Consider the following 25,403-nt stretch of genomic DNA (forward strand, 5'->3'; position numbering starts at 1 on the left):
CAGCGTCCAACTGCATCACTTTTTGACGTTCAATAAAAAAAGGTTTCAGATAGCTGTCAAAATCCACCCATGGGATCGGGGGGGGGGGGAGTGGCTGCCCAGTAAATCAAGAGAGGCTAGTCTACTGGGCAGGTTCCACAACTAACCATTCAGCAGACCTTTTTTTCAAGCTAAATCTACCATTAGAACAGTAGGACAGCTGATCCATGGAGAGAAGAGGTGTCCTGTAAAGTAGGAAAAGGGGATGATAGGAAGAGGTTTTTGGTTTTAAGCAGTACCTTGATCTGGTATGAGATACTGAATAGATTACTCTAAAAGAATATGTCAATGACATCAACCCTGGCAGGAAAGGTATGTTGCAGATCCCAGGGGTTAATGAATTGTGACTGGCTAGGTATAGGAAAAGGCCCTTCTCTGCCTTTTCCCTCTGTAATATCTTACCCAAAGAGAAGAAATGACACCCCTCTCTGGCCTTCCTAAAGAGTGTTGTGTTGACTTGTGGGGCCAGCGCAATGTACAATAAGTTCACTTGGTGCAATAGAAGTGGGTGTTTGTTAGTAGGATTCACTGAACTAGGGATTTTATGTCTTTCATTGTGAGTTGGGGAGGTTCACGAAGGGAGGCTCAGCCAATCTCATTGTACACATGTTGTACTCTGACAATAAAGGTTTGAATCAAATTGAATTGAAGTTAAAACCTAGTTCTGCCAACTAACATGGAGGTCTAAGAATGATACACAATCCTGGAAATGGTTGGTAGCTTGAAGAAGCTCTCTCTGTCTTTTTAACTTTTTAACCTTTAACTTTTTAACATTTAATCTTAATTATTTTTCTAATTCTGTTTTAACTCTGTTCCGAATTCTGTTTTTAAATATGTGTTTACATTATTGTGTGTCTTTTATTTGTAAGCTATCCAGAATCATTCAGATGAAACAGCAGTATAGAAATTTGATACAAAAAATAATAAAATAAAATCACTATCAAAAAAATGGAATTATCTAGAATAAAATTATGATAAATCATTGTAGTCTTTGCACATTTAGTTAGTAACAAGTCAGCTATTCAGGACATTCCTGATGAAAAGCTATTTCAGCCTATATGAACTTTGGGGAATGAGGATATTAATATTCCATATAATATTTACTGTTACAAAAAGAGAAAGAAAAAGGAATATATCACAGCAATTATGAATTTATTTGCTGAAAACAGTATGGAAGAGACATTTGGTTTTATTTCTAGTCAAGATTCACTCCTACTGGTGCAATTAATAAAAGTTATGCATAAATCACAGGAAGATCATTAAATCCACTGGCTCACACTGTTAAATAACTGCCAAACCCACACTGCACATAAAACAAATAGACACTACACATGCTGACTTAAAGATTTAAGAATACTTGTGGATTCTGTGGGGCTGTTATGCACCCACTTGCCTCTAAGTTCAGTTTCATATTGCGCCTATGAAGTCAGCAATTTAGAAACAGAACCAATTACAAAAACCATCAGTCTGCCCCAGAAACAAGGGAAGCATGGCACTTCATTTTTGAAAATCATTTCACAAGCTTAAGTGGAGTCCTTTAAAAGAATAAATCACAGAAGTAATTTAAATCTGCAGTGGCAGACTGAAAGATGACTTGGAAAGCAAGTGTTCCTAAAGAAATCCATTAAATGCTATTAAACAATAGGAACTCAAAAACAGATAGCCAGAAAGTGGAAATATGAAGAATATTACATGCATGCAGCATATTAAACTACTACTACTTTTGCCATTCAATTTGGAGAGCATTAATGACCCCGAACTGTGGTGTAGTTATTGCCAATAATCCAGTTTTCAAGAAGAAAGCTCCTGAATTTTGCTAGCTCAAAACATTTGGAGCTTAATGACAATGACTGTAACCCTATGTCTATTCTTCATATTTGATTTGCCCATGATCTTCAGCTCTCAAGATATTAACTTGTTCATTCATTCATCTATTCCAAATATAATTCTACTCTCAAAATAGATGGGGCAGTGAATACTTTTATGGTTGGAATTCAAAAGAAGCAATCAGAGCAAAACTAGAACCATCAGACGAATTAATGTAGTTTAGTAGAAAGCTTGCTGAATATGAGAAAATAGGTGGAGAAATTTTAAAACATGCAAATGCTGTTAGGATGATAAGAGTATAGTATGTGGTCAATTGCAAGGAATGACCATTTGTTGAATGGAACAAAATGGCTACATAAAAATCATACTTTTCCCCACTTGGGCATATGCAGTGGTGGGTTTCAAAAATTTTTAGAACCTCTTCTGTAGGTGTGGCCTGCTTTGTGGGAGTGGCTTGCCAGCCATGTGACTGGGTGGGCATGGCCAACTTGTAAAATGTGGTGAAACTCACTTAACAACGCTCTTGCTTAGCAACCAAAATGTTGCCTCAGAAACTCTGGCATTTGAAGCACGCAAGTCTTAAAGCTGTCAAGTTACAAGACCCTTGCACCCCTAACCCTTTAGAAAAAAACCCCAGGGGTGTTCAAACTTGACAGCTTTAAAACTTGTGGACTTCAACTCCCAGAATTCCTCCTCCAGTCATGTTGGCTCAGGAACTCTGGCATTGAAGTATGCAAGTCTTAAATCTGTCAAGTTACAAGACCCTTGCACTCCTAACCCTTTAGAAAAAAAACCCCAGGGGTGTTCAAACTTGACAGCTTTAAGACTTGTGGACTTCAACTCCCAGAATTCCTCCTCTCGCTCTTCATCTTCATGATGTGCGGACGGGTGGTGGGAGGGAGCTGGAATTGGTTCTAAACAGCACTGTAGATCTGTGGAACCTCTTCTATAGAACTGGCAGGAACCCAGCCCTGGGCATATGGAAGTAAAATAATGTTGTGGCAGATTAACTTAATAGTAAATGAAATGTGATGGAAAATTGTTACTTAAGAAGTATCTGTGGTAAGACAAGGGGGGAAAAAGGTGAAAGATTTATACGATCTGAAGAGAAACCAGAGTAAAACAAGGAAATAAAATTAAGAATGAATGTGAGTGCAAAAGCTGATTAATGTGAAAGAAGTATGTGAAAGTAGTTTGGTCATTTAGGGAGAATGACTGGGGATCAAACTACTCAACAAATATATGAAAGAAGAATCAATGGGTCAAAAGGAAACTGAGAAAGTTGATGAGGTACTTTAAAAAAGAAGGTTGAAAAGTTTTCAGAACAAATGAAGGAGTGTCTGGATATGATAGAAGCAAGGATGGCTTGCAAAGATGCAAAGATACAAACATACGGAGGAACACAAGGAATGGAGTTAGCGTAAACTAAGTTTAGTTATACTTTTGTGAATTGCTTTGGTTTATTATTTCCCACTACTTTTTGTGGTTTGTATAATATTGCTTATTCAGAAGAGGAATAGTGTGATGGATAAATATGCATGTTTCAAAAGGAATCTGATAGACCAGGATGGCATAGCGATTAGAGTAATCTTCTCTAGTATCCTCCAGGGACCTTGGACCATAATCAGATTTAAGTGCTTACATATTTGCTACAAAGAATTAGAGCAAAATCCCTATTCAATCCCCCCAAAAAAATCCTTTGGTGAGATCAGCGCTGTTATGGTCTATTTGCCTGGATCTATTTCATGATGCAGCTAAGAGGGGCAAAATGCAGGATATTTATTCCTTAAGCACAGATAAAAATTATAAAATTATTACGAATTGCACACACACACAAACACAAGCATACTAATATATACCAATAGAATATAGAATTTATAAATTTTCAAATCATTCCTCACTTGAATAGATGGCACTCATCTATTCTGATAATCCTTGTACCCTTTATTGCTTATATGGCACTGGCCTTTACCTAGTTCCCAGACCCAGGTCTGTTGGGTTGCCGCCCTGGAATGTCACATGACACTGGGAAAGTGCTAGATCAAGACTTCGTGCTTTCTGTTTCTCAGTAAATAGTTGGCAAAGTACCATTCACTGGTGGTGGGAGTGAGGTAAAGATCAGCTATAAGCCGCCCAGAGTTATCTGGAGGCAAGATGGGAGGCCTATGAATTTATAAATTTAATAAACAAACAAACAAACAAACAAACAAACAGACTAAGTCAGTTTGTGTTGACTCAGTCTGTAGTAAACTTCGTTAAACTGATTATCTAGCTATAAAACCCATAACTTAGAACAGTCCAAAGCTGGTGGAAATAATTAAAGTTCTAATCAAGGACTTAGGAATTATTAAAGTAGTGCCTAAGAATATAGGCAATTCCAACCAGGGTGATTGTTTGTAAAATTAAGATGTTCAGGTTTGATAAATTCAATATTTCTAGATGTTGAGGAAGTACTACTCCAATGGCTCCAGTCAATGGTTATCACAAATAATTTCTTTTTCCATAAGCATTCATCTTCAATCTTCAAGTACTGATAATTTGTAAGTTTTGCCACCCCCCCCCCAACCTATAGCCAGCCAGAATACCAACATCAATGAAGCAGACTTTCTTCTTTTCAATAACTATTTTATCAGGTATGTTATGAACAAGGAGTCTATCTGTTTGAATCTTAAAGTCCCATAAGATTTTAACTTGTTTATTTTCCAATTAAGTCTTCTTAATGTGATGGTCCCAGTCATTTTTATTACATTCAATCCAAACCTTAGCAAAGTTAGCAACTAAATGATACTGCTGTTTATAGTCAGTTTGCGAATTTTTGCTGTGGCCACTGAACCAAAAGGTGAATTGTTTCATCCTTTTTACTACAAAGGAGACATTTGCTGTTGTTTGTTACAAGTTGAATTTTTGCCTTGATGCAATTAATTGGCAAACCTTGTTCTTAAGCTGTTAAAATAAAGTCTTCAGTTTCTTTCTTTAATACTCCTGATCTTTAATCAGCTCTCCCTTCTATAGCAGTCAACTACTGACCATGCATTGGGTTGTTCTTTCAATTAATAAATTAGTTTTCAATTATTCCTTTTCAATATTTACTCCTCACCTTTGTTGCTTTCAAGAGCTTTCTTTGATTGACTGCTTTCAGCAAGAGGCTTTTCTTACTATAGTCATTTGAACATTCATTTCTTTCTCCACAATTTTGTTTCACCCGTAAAATCTTCTACCCCCTTCAGGTCTTGGCAAATATAGCTGATCAATATCATTTTTGGGGTGGAAAGCATGGTGTATTCTCATTAGTTTTCTTGTCTTCTGACCCAAGTTATCAAGTTCCATCTGGACCCAGTCAACTATTCCTGCTGCATATCAAATAAGGACTGCCCAGGTATTAATTGATTTAATGATGTTTTCACTATTTAGCTTTGATGATGATGATAATGATGATGATGATCATCTCCTAGCTCTGCCCACTTCACCATCATAGCTCATCACTTGGCCTTCAATTTGTGGAAAAAAATGTTTGACACTCAATTCATGAAAAGTTGCCTACATTGCTAGACACAATATTCTGTGCCAGCCAAACTTTTCCACAGGCTCAACTTAGCATAATTTACAATTTTATTTTGGATTAAATGTATAATACATTGTCTGTATGAAACTTTCACCATAGCAAGAAAGATACTTTTTTTTTTAAAAAAAGAACTAAATAAACCTAGACAATTTTCATTTTACAAACTAATTTTAAAAAGTTATTTTAACGCTTTATGCATCAATGATTTCTTACTAGCTTTACATTAAGGTTTTTAAAACATGTAAACTAACTGAAAAGTATTTGCTTACCACATCTTTTATCCCCTGAGACTGCAGGAAAATATCTAACATTCTAAACTAGTATGCTAAGCATGAAAAACTAAGCATTCAAATGACCAGTTTCCTACAAATAAGGTTAGCATAAATGTGCACTCTCGTATTTAACAGTGCTTTAATGTTATCAACTGGTCAATCCCAGATAGATGATGTGTATTATAACCCCAGTGCCTAAAAAGTCTTGCTGTTATTTGTCTGTTTAGATATTTGCAGTTATTTGAAACTGATTTGAAAGTAAGAATGTATAGCCCTGCCCTTTGCTCATCTATTCTTGACCAAGGTACTAAGGACCATGCCCCTTAACGATAGAATTCCTGGTTCCAATCGCCATCGTAACCCAAGGACTACCTATAACTCCAATTTTCCTTGCAAGGAGTGTGGGGTTTCAAGTGTTGTTGTAGAAGACTGGACAATGAGCAATATTATTTTATGGCAAAGTATTGGCTGATATGTCCCAATGTTGTCCTGTGTTTTAAAGATAACAACTAATAATTAAAAATTGATTTGGAAGTCATCTGGTAGCTAAAGCAACAAATTGTATTAGATGTTATTTCACATTGGCTGGGTTGCCTGTTTAATACTCTGGTTGCTGTGTTTTGCAGTTTCCATGTCATTTCCAATGGCAGTCTCACATATGGTATAGTAGGGTTGAAACTAACGCACCAGCCAAAATGAAATGACATCTAATACATCTACAATTTCACTTACTTCTTGAGCAGAAACTGAGAATTCTGGAGGACCCCAGGACTCCTCAGAGGAAGTGTGGCTCAATCTACAATAACTACCCAGATTTTGTTATTTGGGTATCCAGCTAAACTGTAAGCTGTGGCGGTAGTTCTACTGGGTGGCTATCGAGACATTCTAAACTTAAAATATATCATTGAGAGTTTAATGGAAGTTACTTTTTGGCAAATAAGAGAGAATACATCTCTGAAAGAAAGAGCCATTGTGCTAATATGTATAGATGTGCACCAAGCGTCTTAAACTCAATGATATAATAACGACAAAGTCCTATGTTCATTTACTCAGAATTAACCTCATATAATACAACAAAACTTCCCGAGTAAGTTTACCTAAGATTGTACACTCTGACTATTTCTATCCTGGATCTTCTTTGGAAGGAAGATATATATCACTTACTTACAAATTTCACTATTTTAACCGCTCCATAGCATTAAAAATGATTTACGTCAGGTTATGATCACACACATTCTTTTTATTTATGAAATATCATTAGTAACTGTGGGGCAGCTAATCCAAAATTGGATTTGTAGAGTTTTCCCTGTATTATCATGTTATAAAGATTAATTGCCTTTCATTACATATTGACTCTACCATCTGCACAGATGCTATCTTCCCACAGTACATAACTCTCAGCTGAGGCTAAGTCAAACCCCTCCATCAGAGGAATATATTACGTATCAACTACTGGCGGATGAAATTCTAGAGTCTTAATTCAGGACAGCTAAGAATTGGATCAGCCAAGTAGACATTCGATATCGCTAAATAGGATCCACCATGTTTGTTCTTTATACCTGCATTTAAGATGTGTTGTAACAGAAATAGGTGAAATTTGTTGGAGAAAAACATTTCTCCTACAACACAGACAAGTGACACTTTGTGACACACTTATAAATTCTATCATTGTTCATTCTATTCTGCTCCTCCATATGATATGAAGAGAGATATGAGGTAATCCACACAATCATAGTTTTGCTTGGGATAGGAGAAGCCAACATGCGCAAGCTCCCTGGTACACAATTCAGTGTGCTTTTCTTTTTCACTTTCCATTTTTTTTCAAGCATGTGAACCTGACACACACACAGAAACCTGTTATACAGAAAAAGTATCCTAGGAGATTATTGAAAGCACAACTACTCAAATATAGAGCAATCAGGGAGAATCTAATAGTTATTAATTCACCAACCAGGCTATGTAATACAACCAGATTGTTGTTAGTTGTGAAGTCATGTCCAACCCATTGCGACCCCAACCCATCACGACATTTCTTAAGAGGTCCCTAAGGAGGCATGCATAAGCGCACCAGTGTGCCTACCGTCCCTGTCCCACTGTCCCATTTATATGTACTCTTTTTATGTGTTTATGGCTATGTTTTGCTTATGTGTTTATGGCTATGTTTTGCTTATATTCATTTATTTGTGCCATTTTTTCATGTGTTTTCATACTTGTTTCCTTGTACTTGTTGATAAATAAATAAATAAATAAATAAATAAATAAATAAATAAATAAATAAATAAATAAATAATATAAATAAATAAATGTTCCTCAAGGTCTTCCTGTCCTCTACCATCCTCCAGAGTCCATGTAAGCTCACGCCAAGGCTCTTCTCCACTGGAGAAGGAAATGGCAACCCACTCCAGCATCTTTGCTATGAAAACCCCATTTAAATTTATGCTTGATTTTTGTTTTGCAGAAGTTTAAGCGGAAAATAAAAGTACACTAACATTTAATAAAATTTGGCATAGGATTAAGGCATAAAGTTAGAAACTGGGACACTGGGAGTTCTAGTTCCTTCACTCCTTAGGTACAAAGCCAGCTAGGTGGTTCTGAATCAGCCACACTCTCTCAGCCCTAGGAAGCAGGCAATGGCAAACCACTTTTGAAATCTTGCCAAGAAAATGGCAGGGACTTGTCCAGGCAGTTGCTAGGAGTCAGAACTGATTTAAAACTGCATGTCCCCTGCCAACCCCCCGCCCCCAACAACAACCATATAACAAACCCTCTTCTGTATATGAGTATGTAATGTTATAAACCAAATACATATTGAAAGCCCCCAAATAGAGTCCTTGTCTGATGCGTTCCACAAAGAGCATGTCTAGAGGAAATATTTTATTACTATCAATCTGTTAGTTTGAGCTAAAAAGGAACTAACAGTCCTTTAAAATACTAGAATATTAAGGTAAGGCTATGGAATCTGGGTTACAAAAATCCAGACAACCCCTAGATGTCAACAAAGAGATATATAAAATTCTGGCTCAATGACAAAGCAGCAAAGAACTAGAACTTTCTGTCTCCTTTTGCTGTCCTCTATTATTGGTCCAGATTGTATGCAGGCCAGGTCTGGTAGCCTTAATTATGGATGCTGATGAGCTTTTTAAAAAAAAATTGTTCAGCATTTGTATTAATTTAACTACAGAGCACTTGAAATAGCTGGGTTTTTCCTGCCATCTGTTAGATAAGATTAAATTTATCTTTATTCCAGATGAAATTTGGAATTATTTGTAAAAAAAAAGGCATACAACTGAATGATAACAGAACCAATCTAACGTTAATCTAACAGACAGCCATTTGACACACGGTCCTATATATTGTGCATTCCTTAAGTAATATATTTAGTCTGGGAATATAGAAGACAATTGCTTTAAATATGGTAATGTGTAGCTGAAAGTTCATTTTCCAACAGCTCAGACCCTAGAAGTTCAATTAATCACATCCTCATTCTTTGTAGATTGACAAGTTGTGAAATTTCCCTTGGAAGTGTTTTGGGACGCAAAATAAGCCATTCGCAAATTTTAGAATTTCCTTCAAACCAAACATAAAAGATTGGTACTAAACCATTAATCCTCTTCAGCTCTGTATGAATCATGTGCAGACTCTGTATTATCCTTTGCAGGATTGATCAGAGTTTGATTATCTCTTAACTGTCAGGTCTGGTCACAGTCTGAACCAAGGAAATCTTAATTAGTGTACTGGTATGGTGGCAAATTGTTCAAGATCATAGCACTAAGTGCTGTCTAGTCAACAATTGTTTCCTCCTAAATTTGACTAGCTGTCAATTATACATTTTTAAGACAGCCTTCTCTGCAATTAGTATACTATTGTAATGGGCAAGGAGAATACTTTCAGAAGCAGGAGGAAAAGCCATAACTAAGATAATGGCTGGATAACAGAAATCTGAATCTAATCAGAGATATAATTTGAGAAAATGTCTTAGATTTAGGCTCTCCCTATTTCTTTTGTGGATAAAGGCAGGGGAGGGGTGAATACTTTTCAAACTTGCAAGCAATTCTGTTGTTGTAACCCTATAATAATGCTAGTTTTAGTATTCATAACTTTGGGTTCCAAATCTGGTCTTCCTTGGTGAGCTGATAATTATCATGCACGTTGATACGGAGTTCTGTGTTGTCAACAGATTGCCCAAGCGTCTCTTCCAATTTGTGCTTCAGAGACATAACTCTTGTTTTCTAAGTTAAGTTCTAGGCAGACTACATTTGAGCTTAACTCAAAGGCTAAGAAGCAATACAAATGCTTGATATGATTGGTTTGGGTACTGTCTTTTTAGGTCAAAATAGGGAGCGCCCTACCAAATCCTGCACCTGTTAACAGCAGTGTCCCCCAAGGCAGTGTTTTAGGACCAACACTCTTTATATTTTACATAAATGACCTTTGCGATCATATTATAAGCAACTGTGTTCTCTTAGCTGATGATGTAAAACTATTTAATGCCACCGACAAAGCTGTACCCTACAAAAAGACCTGGACTATGTGTCAGAATGGTCAAACAATTGGCAACTTCAAATCTCAACCAACAAATGCTCTGTCTTACACATTGGCAAAAAAAATCCGAACACAAAATACAAGCTGTGTGGACACGGCCTTGTAGATATCCCTTACTCTGTCAAGGACCTTGGAGTACTCATCTCAAATGATCTAAGTGCCTGAGTTTACTGTAATAACATTGCCCAAAATTAAGACTTGTTAAACTAATCTTTCGTAGCTTCTTCCCTTGTAATATTGTTTTGCTAACTAGATCATACAAAACATTTGCTGGACCAATTCTTGAATACAGCTCATCTGTCTGGAACCCGCACTGCATAATGGATATTAATACAATTGAGTGAGTCCAAAGATATTTTACGAGAAGAGTCCTCTACTCCTCTGCTCGCAACAGAATACCTTATGCCACCAGACTTGAACTTTTGCGCTTAGATAACTTAGAACTATGCTGCCTTCGGTTCGACCTAAGCGTAACACATAAAGCACATAAAATTATGTGCTACAATGTCTTATCTGTCCAATGACTACTTCAGCTTCAACCACAACAATACACGAGCACACAATAGATACAAACTTAACGAAAACCATTCCAACTCGATTGTAGAAAATGCGACTTCAGCAACAGTGGTCAATGCCTGGAATGCACTACCTGAATCCCCAAAACTTTAACTTTAGACTGTCTACTGTCAACCTCACCCCATTCCTAAGAGGTCTGTAAGGGGCGTGCATAAGCGCACCAATGTGCCTACTGTCCCTATCCTAATGTTTCTTTTTATTTGTATCCATTTCAGGTATTCAAATCATGTTTATACTTATATATGTTATCTAAAACATGCTTGATGAAATTAAATCAATAGATCGATAGATCGATAGATCGATAGATCGATAGATCGATAGATCGATAGATCGATAGATCGATAGATAGATAGATAGATAGATAGATAGATAGATAGATAGATAGATAGATAAATTAGATGCAGGCCAGAAGGTTTAGCATGCACAACCCATGTAAATGAACTGAAAGGAACCCAGTAATAATGATAAGAACTTCAGAAAATTTTAAAATAAAGTTGAGATCTTACGGATGTTTCTCTACTATAGCACTGTGCTGTGGATGTCTTTTTTTATTGTCCTAAAAGCCTAAAATTACAGGTGCGCTGAATCCAAAAATGACCTCCATTATGTCATAGGACATCACGTTTCCTGACAAATTAGGTAACTATGTTAAATAAGGCAATACCTCAAAATAAATGGAAATAGACTTATAAAATTAAAGTTTTATTACAATATTTTCATGAAAATCCTTTTTTGAACTGAAATGAGCTCACCTACACACACTAAACCCGATTCTTCTTCCTTGTGAGGCTCTTCTTGGTGCATTTACGCTTGTGAGTAGCATTTAGAATGTCTCTCTGAAGCATCCAACAGTAGTCTGCCATCATTGTAATGCTCCATTTTCCCTGGTATCTTCTTTCCATCTCTTTAATGTCTTGGTGGAATCGTTCATCTTGTTACTCACTCACAGCTCCCAAATTTTCAGGAAAGTAGTCAAGGTGGGACTGGAGGAAATGCACTTTCAAACTCATCTGGCAACCTAAAGCTTGAAATGCTTTCAGCATTCTTCCGACGATTTTTTTGTAGTGAGGATCTTTGTTATTGCCTAAACATTTCTGTACGACTTCTTTAAATGCAATCCACCCTTCTTTTTGAGGATCCGTCATGGTATTGACAAACTCTTGATCAATTATAAGCCTTCTAATGTCTGGGCCGACGAACACACTTTCCTTCAATTTTGCCTCCGACAGGCATGGAAACTTGGTGACCAAGTATTTGAAGCATTCTCCATCTCTTGGAAGTGATTTTACGAATTGCTTCATCAATCCCAATTTTATGTGGAGAGGTGGTAGAAGAACTTTATGGGAAGGTACCAAAGTTTCTCGGAGGACATTTTTTTTCACCGACAGTTAGCACCCTCGGCTGCCAACTCTTCTTGGTCGAATGATTTGGTCAGTCTCGACTGTCCCATAGACATTTTGTTGCCCAAACAGCATGCACAAGACCTTCAAGTCCCCACACACTTGCCAACCATGGTCTTCATATTTAAGTTTACGAAGAACCAATTCCAAGTTCTCATAAGTTTCCTTCAAATGTGACCTACAGGTATGGAAGCGTAAAAACTGTTGTGGAGTAAAACTTCTTTGAGACTTCTTTTTGAAGAATCTATAAAAAGACACTATTGCTCTGAATCATATTGGATTTTAAATTGACCCATCAGACGTTCGACATCGATGCAATAAACCAACTTGTCTTCCTGGCGAAGTAAGAAACGAACTCCTTTTCATGATGTCTGAACCATGAAGATGACACTCCTGGCAACAATAAACTCCTATTTTTCAGCCTTGATCCGAGTAACTCAGTGGCATCTTTGGGAAGATTCAAGTCTCTTACCAAATCATTCATCTCCTCCTGAGAAAACAATTTTGGTCTTGTATCATCTTCAAAGTCAGAACTTGATTCGTCATCTGGTTCAGGTATGACTTCACCTTCATCGGAGCTAGGTATTTCTTCCAAGGTAGCAGGGGGCTTGGGTACTGGTATATTTGTGCCATGGGGGATGGGACAAATTGCTGAGTGAAGATTGGTGTATGAAATGGAATGCTTCCATTTTGAATTAAACTCTTTCACATTGCATGAACAAAAGTAACAGTCATCACTATGGTTCTTTTGCTCTCACCATACCATAGGAATCCCATAATGGAAAGATTTTTTCTTACCCTTGAACCAGTTTCGGAGGTCCTCAACACACCATTTGCACAGTTTATGAGGCGCCCAAACTTTATCTTGATCTCCAATTTTTAGTCCAAAGTATGCAAAGTGCACTTTTTTCATAAAGTCTGTAATATTCTGCTGTTGCTTCAACACCGTATATTCACCACAGATGAAATATAAACTGTCTGGCAAATTAATACACTTTTGCGGAGCCATAACATAACGGTTGAAGAATGACAAACTAACATGAATTGCAATGAAAAAGTGTGAACAGCCTAGAACCAAGAACCTGATGATGATTCGTGCACAAGTGTGGCATGCAGGAGAGAGCAGCTCTGTGTCTGTACACGAGACGTCACAGTGCTGGCCACACCCCCTGCACTGACCGCAGATACTGCTATCTGCTCTGTGTCTCCCTCCCACTGGATTCTTCAGGAAAGATTAACCCCTTCTACCATTAGAAGCAGAGACGTAAAACTTGCTTAGCTTATGTATATATTGCTGACCACCAGATTTACAGTGCTATATTTTTTTTACATAACTTGGACAAACCCTTTAAGGTTTTTTTGGCATTTTATATCTTAAATGCACTTATGTGAATTAATTAATAGTAATTTGGACTTTAAATTTGGTTTAAAACCCATAATATAAAAAAACACCATTTTTTAAAAAAAAAATGATAAATTTGAAGACAATTTTGCATGTTGTGCCAAATCATGACGTCTAGGAGTTTTTTCAATATTTTATTTGTTTTCAGCACACCAAAATACATGGAAATTAGATGAAAATAATCAAACAGCTTTTAGTTGCAGACCTGTGTTATGTTTCTTACCAAACCTGCTCTGCTGCACAATGCCGTACTTTGTCTTTCATGTCTGCCAATGGCTTAACCTTACCTTGAATTTGCTCCATCTTCCAAACGTATAAATATGTAAATTGTAGAATAATCGAAACCAAGTAGTTACCGTATGTTTCCTGGCTTTTAGGAGACTTGAAGAGAAAATGTTTTACAAATGAAAAATTGAGCAACAAATGCAAAAATGTAAGTCTCTTATGTCTAACCATAAAGGATCATGATTAAAGGAAACTCAGATCTAAGGTGACTTGACAGACAAAGATCACTGAAAAAACTATATGGTAATTTTAATAATTCCAGCAGCAAAACACAAGCTTAAGCAAGATGGAAGGGAGGGAATTAATTGGGAGTCTGCCATTAGAGACATACAGAGCAGTTTTGGAGTATTCATAGCAGTGGCTAAATAACATCACAAAAGCTGTCGTACACAAAGGATAGTTGGGAAAAACCTGAGCATTCACAACACCTCAGCATGATAAAAACCTTAACCCTCAATGTATATGCATGTGTGTGTGTGTGTGCATGCATGCACGTGCGCATGCGCGCACACATGTGCACAATGGTGTATTAACCATTAAGCAGTCTAAGCAAATGCTTTGGGCACCAGGCCTAAAGGGGGCACCACAAAGTTGCGAAAGGAAAAAACAAACCAATGAAGATTTGTACAGTATGTACAAAGGAGGGGGGCACCAACATTTGTCACTGCTTCGGGCACCCATGAGCCTTAATCTGCCTTTCTATGTGTATGTGTGTGTCTTTGAGCCAAGGTGGCGCAGTGGTTAAATGCAGCACTGCAGGCTACTGCTAGATCAGCAGTTCAGCGGTTCAAATCTCACCGGCTCAGGGTTGACTCAGCCTTCCATCCTTCCGAGGTGGGTAAAATGAGGACCCAGATTGTTGGGGGCAATATGCTGACTCTCTGTAAACCGCTTAGAGAGGGCTGAAAGCCCTATGAAGCGGTATATAAGTCTATTGCTATTGCTATTGCTATTTGAGTCAGTTTTGATTCCTGGTGATTACCTGGACTAGTCTCAGCATTTTTTGTTGGCAAGAGTCCAGAAGTAGTTTGCCCTTGCCTCCTTCCCAGGGTTGAGGGTCACTGGCCCAATCTCACCCAACTGGCTTTGTGTCTAAGGTTGGACTCCCACTCTCCCAGTTTTTAGCTTGGCATCTTAACCACTATATTAAAGTGGCTTTGGTATGGCATGGCATGGCATGGGATGGTACAGATGAGATGAGATGAACATAATAATATTTTAGCTCTGTCCAAGTTCCAACCACCTCACACCCTGATTATAGATCCCCAAAAGAAAGGAAGGGGAAGACACTCTTGCTTTAAACTTCTCAAATTGCCTTTTAATACTTATGTTTGATAAAGAGTTTGCCTTGAAGTGATAACTGATTTTCTGTCCTATAAAGAAGTGCAGACAAATATGTAGTTGTATTTTAAATAGAAAATTAGCCTTTGCAGTGAAACTGGAGTAGACTAGAGGAGACTAGAATAAAATAGAATAGAAGAATAGAATAAAATACTTTATTTGGCCAGGTGTGATTAGACACACAAGGAATTTGTCTCTGATGCAGTTCTCAATGTACATTCTGATGCAGAAGTTCTAGATGTGCAAAGCAACAGAGTAATAATAATCATAATAATGATACAAATAAGAGGTAGGAGTAGAGGAGATGAAAAGGATAATAACACGACAGTCGAACAACATGGGTGAATAATTAGCCTAGAACCAAACAGATTTTTTACACAAAGATTTACATATGTCATTAGCCATTAATTATAACTTTAGTCCACCCATGTAAGCCAAAATCGTAAATTGTTTACAAGAAAAGTAAGCACAGTGTTTTAATATTAGAATGGGAACTCTAATCAAGTCAGATGGGAGATGCTGTAAAGCTGCATATTGTCTTTGACTGGCAAAGCTATGAATTGTTCAATCTGATGGATCAGTAGTGAAATTCAAAAATTTTTACTACCCTGTTGTCTTGGCGTGGCTTGGTGGGCGTGGTAGGGGAAGGATACTGCAAAATCCCCATTCCCTCCCCACTCCTGGGGGAAGGATATTGCAAAATCTCCATTCCCATCCAGAGGTAGCATTTGTGGGTTCTCTGACTACTCAAAATTTCCGCTACAGGTTCTCCAGAATCTGTCAGAACCTGCTGAATTTCACTCCTGTGATTGAGCCTGAGAATCCTGAAAATCTTCAAGTTAGGCAATTCCCTACAGTATGTACTGTACCTAGCAATGAAAGAAAAGCTCAGTTGGCTCTGAATTAAAAGAAGCCAGTAATGTGAAATAAGGAGTCAAAAGCCTACACCATCATACAAAGACCATAACACTTATCTAGAAGCCAATCCTCATGTATGCATTGGAAGGACAAATGGAGAGAAAAAGCAGATACCCGAGGAATGCAGAAACTGACTAAATATATAAACCAACAAGTGGCTGCTCATTAATTAGCATTGTGCAGGGTGAAAGTTTGCACAGCAGAAGGAACTATAAAACTCTGAAAAGAGCAAAGTGCTTCTTATCAGAGTTAAGAGCTTCCTGTTCACTCAGACTGGTGCTCAGCCAGTTCTATGGTAGTAGCAAGAAGGCGGGAGTGGGAGCATGTGGATAAAACTTTATGGTTATTAGACTCAATGTTTTTGTTATTGTTGCAAGATCCTTCTAACTAGATAAAAAGTCTTTCTAAAACTTCTCTCCAAAATGTGTCTCATTTTAGTGGGGTGCATGGATTTCCCCTGAATAAATTCCCTCCATTAATGAAAGCTAGGCTCCTAACAGTCTCAAGACAGCTGATCTCAGCTGCTTGCAAACTGCAGGTCAAAGCAAGGGGGGAGAATTGGAAGGGCATAACTCAACAGGAAGCCTAAGCCATGTTTGACTAAGCACAATCTATAAAATAGTAAGGTTTAGTGAGATTTTGAGATGTTTGCTAACACCTATGGATGGAGAACGATAGGCAATAAGTTTAAAGGCTATACTGTTTTCCAGAAAAATTGAGGGTTTGTTTGGGGAGTCATGGGATGCTTTTTGGAAATCTGATGTCCAGACAGTGACAGAGGCCATGGGTTCATCCCAGTCCTTCGGACCATTAGTTGGAAATGGATTTATGGATCCAAATCTTTGTTCAAGAGATGAAATGCCCCTTTAGTGAATCCAAATTGGACTTCCGTCAGTGCCACTGAGTCCAGATGACATGCTGGAAGACTTTAAGGAGAATTTAAAAGATCTTTTCAGCAAGCAGAATTTAGATAAAGATTGTATTCAATTGTTTTAAGGGATGGCAATTTTACTGAAGATATTAAATTAACTTATATGAACCTTGATAACATTTGGTATACTTGATAATAAAATTAAATAGTAGTTCTGTTGACAGTTTTTAAAACATTTTGTTTAGGACAATTAAATACCATTATGTGTAAATTAAAAGGAGATGCTTATTATTTACAAGGTATATTGGAATTGTAACAGAATGAAAAAGGTAGAGTGAAGTCTTCTAGTCAGCATAGAATATTTCTACCTCTTCTGTTTCTACCAAGAATTAGCAGAGAGTAAGAGAGCCATTTTGTTTAATTAACAACCTTTTATTTATTTATTTAAAACATTTATATAGCCACCGATCTTCCAAACAACTTCCAATCAAAAGCTAAAAGAACATATCACATTTTACCCATTGAGTTTATGCCACCTAAAGAGTACCCTGAATAGGATTTAAAGTGTTATAGCATGTTTTATTTTAGGCTGGGGGAATGGAGAAAGTTAGGTCTGGTGACTAGAACCCAGAATAAATTGATCTGTAATTGAGTAGGTCTTCAGCTAGTTACACTGACCCAAAGTTGGAGCTGAGATTATTGTCAAACAGGCAAGTAAAGTTTGGAAGCAACTACATCTGGGAAAGTAAAATTCTCCCAACTTCTGAAGATTTCAATTACTTACTGGAGGATATTTGGTGAGATGGTAAATCCCACTTTTCCTAGCCAGGATTCAACAACTTTTCCTCTTCTTTATTTTTAAAAGAACTCAAATGTTCTGTCTCCAGCAGAAAAAGGACAGGATAATCTTTAATGGAATGCATGGATGGCCTCGAAGAAAGAGGAGAAGAGATACTGTCTGGGAAACAACCATAGAAGAGGGGCAGAAGTCCACAGTTTGTTAATGGTCAGGTTAAAAAAAAAACAAAGGAAGGACCAGTCTTAATGGAGCAAGCAGTTAAAAGTGGAGAAAGGGAAGTTTGCTCTTTCTGATTTGCAGGATTCTGCTAATGTAGTCTTATAACAAAGTAGATTTAGCTCATCTACTTGTGTTTCCTGTCTGTTTACCCAGGAGGGCTGACATAATCTAATTCTGTTCACGATTAAAAGCCATATCACACTCATGGATATGGATTGATCTTTTGGTATGAGGCTGATTGTCTCTGACCGCAAATGTCAGAGTTTATGATTTGCATGTTCTCCACAGGTTATCTGCAAATCACTTTTAATTAGCATTATACTAATAGGTGAACACAGGAAGGGGAAGCATTCATACACCAAGGAATTGGAATAATGATGATGATAAAAAGAAGCCTCCCAGAGTTAGATATGAGGCTGTAGGTTGGTGACTAAAAGGAAATTACCAAAGGGCTTTTCAGAGTTGGGGAGAGAGGGTCAGTTACGGTATACAAAAATTTCACAAAGGCAACTCAAAGTACTTCTTATTTTTGTTGAGAAAGTTTCCATTTCACCTTATGAAGAGACCCAATATAAAACAATAGCAAGAGCTTCTCAGCTACAATATGAGCCATGCTACCCCACAATGGAAAAGTGCATGGGAGGAGGTGCAAAGGAAGTTATAGCTTTCCTACTTAACAATTAATGAAGCTGCATGGCATTGCTGTACTGATGTAGTCTGCAGAATGCCAACACAACTGCAACATAACTGCATGTATCTGTAAAAGCTTCACACATATATGTTTTTGAACCTATACTTTTGTGAAACCAATCAAAACATTTGGGGTTTTGGGTTAACCTATCTGAAAGATTCCAGATTCAGAAGGATCTTGATAGACCTGAGCATTGGATCCTTCCCAACAAGAGTCAGTTTGTGGGTGAGAAAAGTAAGGTTCTGCACTCACTCAAACAACAACAACAACAACCAGATGCACATGTGGAAGATAGGTGAGACCTGATTCAACAGAAGTGCCAATGAGAGGGATCTAGGTCTCCTAATGGGGTTATCGCTATGAGTCAACAATATATCGCAGTTGCCAAAGAAAAAAAATCAATGCTGTTTGGGCTGCATCAACAGAAGTATAGTATCAAGATCGAGAGAAGTGATAGTGCCTACTCTATACTCCACTGATGAGACTACTTTTAGATATTGCATCCAGTTCTGTTCACACCTACATAAAAGATGCTGAGGCTCTAGAAAGAATGTAGAGAAGAGCAACAAAATTGATAAAGGATCTGGAGGCTACATTCTGTGAAGAACAGCTGAAGGAACTAGGTAAGCTTAACTTAACAAAGAGAAGACTGAGGGGAGACATGATAGTCTTCCAATACTTGAAGTGCTGTACCAGGAAAGAGGGTATTGATCTTTACAGCGTCTGAATGTAAGACAAGAAGCAATGGATGGAAGCTGATTGTTGTGACCTAGGCTTCCCCAAAAAGCACGAGGCAGAGTCCTGATCCCGACAAAACCCCATTTATTAAATGAATGTGAATTCCTCTCATTCACATTCAGCAAGGCCTGGCAAACAGTCTTTCAAAGGAATATTTATGACTACAGACCTTATCAATCTTGGAAAGCTGCCATGTAAATATTTTCCAAATGAGGTGCTGTGCAAGGAAAGACTGGGCACAGAGTCTCTGAGATTCACGGACAGATCTTCACACTCCTGAAACAAATCTAATGAATTGTTTCCTGCAAAAGCCCACTCCCCTTTCACTCCTCTTTTATTTCCTATGGGAAGGGCCAATCTGAATTGTGACCTTTCACCTGTGACTTTACTCCCAAGTCTACCCTGATTTCTGAGTTGTTCTTTTCTTCTGGCAGCTCTGCACATGCGCACACTGGGAACAGGCTCCAGCTGTTCCTCTGCTTCACTGCTGTCTAGCTCTGTAGACACCTGATCACTGCCAGACAGCCTCGGTCCTGTCTCTGTCTCTAATGCGGTGAAAGGTCCCTTTTCTGAGCCTTCCCCAGCCTCCAGGACTGGCCCATGCTTCTCTCCAACTTCCTCACTGCCCGACTCTACTGCTAGCTCTGCTGGCAAGCCACAACATTGATCAAAGGGAGATCCAATATGGCAATAACGAGAAATTTCCTGACAGTAAAAGCAATAGAATACTTGCCTCCTGAGTTCTGGGTGCTCCATCCATCGCTGGAGGTTTTCAAGAAAATATTGGACAACCATTCATCAGAAATTGTGTGGGGATTCCTGCCTAGGGCTGAGGGGAGTGGACTAAAAGACCTCCAAGTTCCTCCCATCCCAATGGTTCTCTAATAAGGTCTCATTTCCTTATTCAAAAAGAAAGCAAAACAGTTTCAATATTGCAACTGAAAAAGGGAAAGAAAAGGTCTAAGTTCTTGAATTTTACACCAAGAACAAAATCTTTGCTTTCATGTACACCAACCACTGATGTTTTAAAAGGAAGCAAGCTGTTCTGATTTAGTTGATAATCCTTATTTAAAGAGGCAAAGACCCTTTGAGTTGAACTCCTATTGACAAGATATACCCATGTTATTTTCTCAAAAAGAATATGGAAGTAGTTTGCAGTTGCCTGTTTCTGTTTGTTTCTTTGTTTGGGGTGGGTGGTTGCTTCTCAGGCTTTATCTCAGTATAGTTTACAAGTCCTTTAAAGGTTTCTCATCATAGGTCCAATCCTGCTAAGTTTTCAAAACCCGTCAAGGTCAGTTAAGTGCTGCTCTTACCTACTGAGACAACCTTTACTTAAAGATGGCCTTTACTTCCATAGACAACCAGGAACATACTTATACCACTTTCTCTAACCCGGTACCTGGAACTACAACACTCACAACTGAGAGACCGCCTCCTGCCAATTACCTCCCAAAGACCGATTAGATCGCACAGACTAGGCCTCCTCCGGATTCCATCTGCCGGCCATTGTCAGCTGGCGACTCCCCGGGGGAGGGCCTTCTCTGTTGCAGCTCCAGCCCTCTGGAACGATCTCCACATTGAGATCCGGACCCTTACTACCCTTCCGGCCTTCCGTAAAGCAACTAAGACCTGGCTGTTCCGGCAGGCCTGGGGCTGTTGAGCTATCCAGCCCCACTTTAAGTTATGAATGTTGCTGTAATTTTAAATTGTTGTATTGTTTTATATGTTCCCCTCCCTTTTTTATTGTAAGCCGCCCGGAGTCTTCCGAGAGTGGGCGGCATACAAAACTAATAAACTACAACTAACTACTACTACAACTGAAAACTGGCAAAGACAAAGTTGTATTCCAGTTCTAGGAATGGTTGAAGACATTTGGAACAGGGGTGTGAAACTTGCGGCCCATGGACTGGATGCGTCACTCACTGGCCATGCCCACCCAAGGTTTAGCAAAGTGGGGGGGAAGTCACAATACATCACTTGATGACAACGTGATGCCACAAGTTTGACATCAAATTGAGGAATGACGCCACAAAGAAGGAACCAAATTGAGGGATGATCACATAAAGCTACTTTGATCTGGCATTTGGAACAAATAAATAATCCTGAAAAAAAGGTTAAGTTTCATTTACTCTCTAGCCAGTTTTGCTTTATTAACACCCAATCTGAGAATGGTTCCCTATAAAAAAAGATATTTCCCAAGGTATCATTCACCACCTTGCCCATGTGCATATTATGCTAAGTACCATAAAGTTATTTATAGGCAAATCTGCCTGTAAAGGGTTGGGCTGAAGAGTTTCTTGAATGGCTGGTTTTTTCCTTACTATTATTATTATTATTATTATTATTATTATTATTATTATTATTATTGGCTATATTTCTTTCTTAGAATAAGGGGCTATTTGCCATTTTATTTTGGCTCAAGTGCCATATGCTTAAACCACCCCATCAAACATAGAGAGCAATTCAGGCTTACTGGTGTGTGAAAGAATGTGAATTTCCATGCTTTCTGAAAGTGCTGGAAGAGACTATTAGTCTTCAACAGGTTTATTTCTTTAATGCTTACTCATTTAAGAGTGATTGATAATCATTGCCTCTTTAAGTGCCTTAAATGCATTACCAGGAAATTCTGCAGTGACATGCTTGCTCTTTTCCACCTACTTTCTTTTGTGCATCCAATTAAAGGTGCCACTTGTTCTTCTTCAGAATCAAAAGATATGTTGACACAATATTTGTTAAAAGTGAGTTTGAATTTACATGCAATTGCCTAGATTATCCCATATAGAGGAAGCTGGATTCCACCATCCCCCCCTCCCCCCCACCCCGAGAGAAGCAATCTTGAATTTTTGGTTTGCTTTGTTGAACTACCCAAAGAGTATGGAGGTAATGGTTTCATTTGGGAGATTTATTTTTTTTAATATGGAATCTTTATAAAAGGTTCCAGTGTAATGCACACATCTTGAAAATCATAATAAGGAAATGCATTTCCTCTTGTTTTTAGAGAATATTCAGATTTTGCAGTGGAAATCACTCATTATGAGACAGACTGTGACCATGTAGCGACTAAAATGAGAGACAACTCCATAAACTGCCTTAATGGCAGAAGATTGCACAGCCCATACCTTGAATGTGAATCATATTCCAGATTGCCCATTCTTCCTATGCACTAATATTAATTAATTGAATAATTAGAACACTATCAATGCTTTTATAATAGGCACAGGAAAGAATACATGTGCAGACATTTGGGGCATCATCTGTTGCCATACTGTTGGTTGATTGTTTAATTTGAATTGTTTTCAAATTACTATAATGTAATATGAATTGTCCTAGGACTTTGATGGTGAAACTATGGCACATGTGCCACAGGGGGCACGCGGAGCCAAATCAGCTGGCATGTGAGCCAGCTGATATGCGAGCTGGCCAGTTGATTTTCAGGCTTCTGGAGGGTTGGGGAGGCTGTTTTCCCCCTCCCCAGGCTTCAGGAAAGACTCCAGAGCCTGGGGAGGTCAAAAACGCCCTGTCCCCCCGGAGGAAATACCAAGCTCAGCCTGGAGGCGAGCAGTGCAGCACATGTGTGTGTCAGGGGTGGGTTTCTGCCAGTTCTAACCTCTTCTATGGAAGAGGTTCCACAAATCTACAGTGCTGTTTAGAACCGGTTCCAGCTCCCTCCCCCCACCCGTCCGCACATCATAAAGATGAAGATCGAGAGGAGGAATTCTGGGAGTTGAAGTCCACAAGTCTTAAAGCTGCTAAATTTGAACACCCCTGGGTTTTTTCCCCCCAAAGGGTTAGAAGTGCAAGGGTCTTGTAACTTGACAGCTTTAAGACTTGCACACTTCAATGCCAGAGTTGCTAAGCAAGAGCGTTATTAAGTGAGTTTCACCACATTTTACAAGTTGGCCACGCCCACTCAGTCACATGACTGGCAAGCCACACCCACTCAGTCACATGGCTGGCAAGCCTCTTCCACCCGGTCACATGGCTGGCAAGCCACTCCCACAAAGCAGGCCACACCTACAGAAGAGGTTCTAAAAAAAATTGAAACCCACCACTGGTGTGTGTGCGTGCGCGCATGCACATGTGGGGGCATGCTTTGCATTATGAGTGCTGGCATGAGTGTGCATTTTTAGAAAAAGGTTAGCCATCACTGTCCTTGGATCTATTTTAAAAAAGGGTTAAATCTAAACATTGTAAATATAATTCCACTACTGGCCAGCAGACCTCAGAGGGAATAAGCATCTCCTCAGACTACAAACATTCCTCATTCATATTTCTTTGCCTGATATACAGCTCTTGATCACAGTCAGAACCCAACCTTTCTCTTTGGTACAAAGACAGTTCCTTTTAAAACCAGAAGCAGAACACTCAGAATTTATATACTTCTACATCAGGGGTGTCAAACTTAAGGGCCGCGCGCCGGATCTGGCCCATGGAGTGCTTAGATCTGGCCCTGGGGCTGGCCTGGAAATAGCAAAGGACCGGCCTGTGGTGCTACTGAATATAGGGGGGGGGGGCTGCACACCCCACACACACCATTTTGGCTGCTGGAGTGTGCAGGAGGCTGTCCAGGTTCAAAACAAGGGGGGGGGCGTGCATGCCCGGTTTGGCTGCGAGAGTGCTGCAGGAGGCCGTCTTTGACTCACAACATTATAAAAGGGAGGAAAGGTAAAATATTTTACCTTTCAGACATGCAGGATTCTGCTACTATAGCCTATGTCAATAATGTATAGTTCTAGTCTTCCTATGGAGTCAGTTTCTTGATGTGGTCTCTCTCTCATAGGGTGATCAAGTACATCAAGTATGTATTAAAAAAACAAAATCACAGAAATGTACGCCTCTCTATTTTTGTAAGTTTATAAAACCATGTTTGCAGAGGTGCGGTCCTGTGTTGCACCCACCCTGGCCACACCCTATAGCCACATCCTGCCTTCCCTGGCTATGGCCTCCCCTTCCCGGCCCTCTGAGGTCAAACACAACCCTGATGCGGCCCTCAGTGAAATAGAATTTGACACCCCTGTTCTTCATTTATTTGTAACCACTTTGACCTGTTATATAAATCTGTATTCTCTCTCTAGCTATATACATATACATACACACACGTGTGCGTGTCTGTGTGTATAACACAAATTACTGCAGTCATTATCTCTGGTCCATCCAGGATCCTTCTTTGATTCTTAATGATAAAATGTTTCCTTAAAATTTTAATTGAGAACTTTTGAGAACAATTGCATCTTACTTCCTAGAATCATTAGCCTCTGCTGTGAATATCTCTGTAGCACCCACTCTACAGCTTCTTTGTAAGCGAAAACAAGGCATCTCTTGTCAATGGTTGTCTGGTTAAATATAATGAATCGATTTTCCAAAGTTGATCCAATAAAGTCCAGTTCATTACTCATTAATTTCATCATCTCTGAGTTTCTTATGTCCGTGTCCCTTTCAACCTTTTCCACCAGGGCTGCAATTCTCAGGTCAGGCTCTTTTTTTTTCTTTAAATCTGGCAGTGCCAAACCAGAATCCAGTCCATCAGACTGCAAATCAAGTCCAGCTATTACTTTCTGCCTTTGATTGTCACCCTGAGATTGTCAAAACCATTGCTCACCCATCAATTTTTTAAAAATTAAATTAAATTATAAAATTAAAATTTTCAAATAAAACTTTTAAGCTCAAGAGCATTTTTTTTCAAAAGCTTCCCAAAGAGTTTTATCCCTTTTTGTAAACATTGTGAAGACAAACAGGGGAGGAAGCTATCATTTTTGCAATATATTTACCAGTATTCAATTAGAGGGGGGGGAGGGAGACTGTGTGCGCATGTGTATGTTTCTTTTTAATCCACTTTTTAAAAGTTCTCAACTTACGATCACAATTGAGCCCAAAATTTATGTTGCTAATGAGAAATCTGCTAAGTGAGTTTTGACCCATTT

General features: G+C 38.7%; 1 protein-coding gene across 1 annotated transcript in view; it reads right to left on the reverse strand.

The window, feature by feature from the left end:
* The window catches only part of MYO3B (myosin IIIB), a 261,296-nt gene that overhangs the window by 21,497 nt on the left and 214,396 nt on the right, over positions 1-25,403 (reverse strand). Inside the window, 1 exon segment of the mRNA XM_032238384.1 lies at positions 21,082-21,104. Within this exon segment, the coding sequence (XP_032094275.1) occupies positions 21,082-21,104 (23 nt within the window).

This window comes from Thamnophis elegans, chromosome 1 (assembly GCF_009769535.1).
Source record: "Thamnophis elegans isolate rThaEle1 chromosome 1, rThaEle1.pri, whole genome shotgun sequence".
Classification (NCBI taxonomy): Eukaryota; Metazoa; Chordata; class Lepidosauria; order Squamata; family Colubridae; genus Thamnophis; species Thamnophis elegans.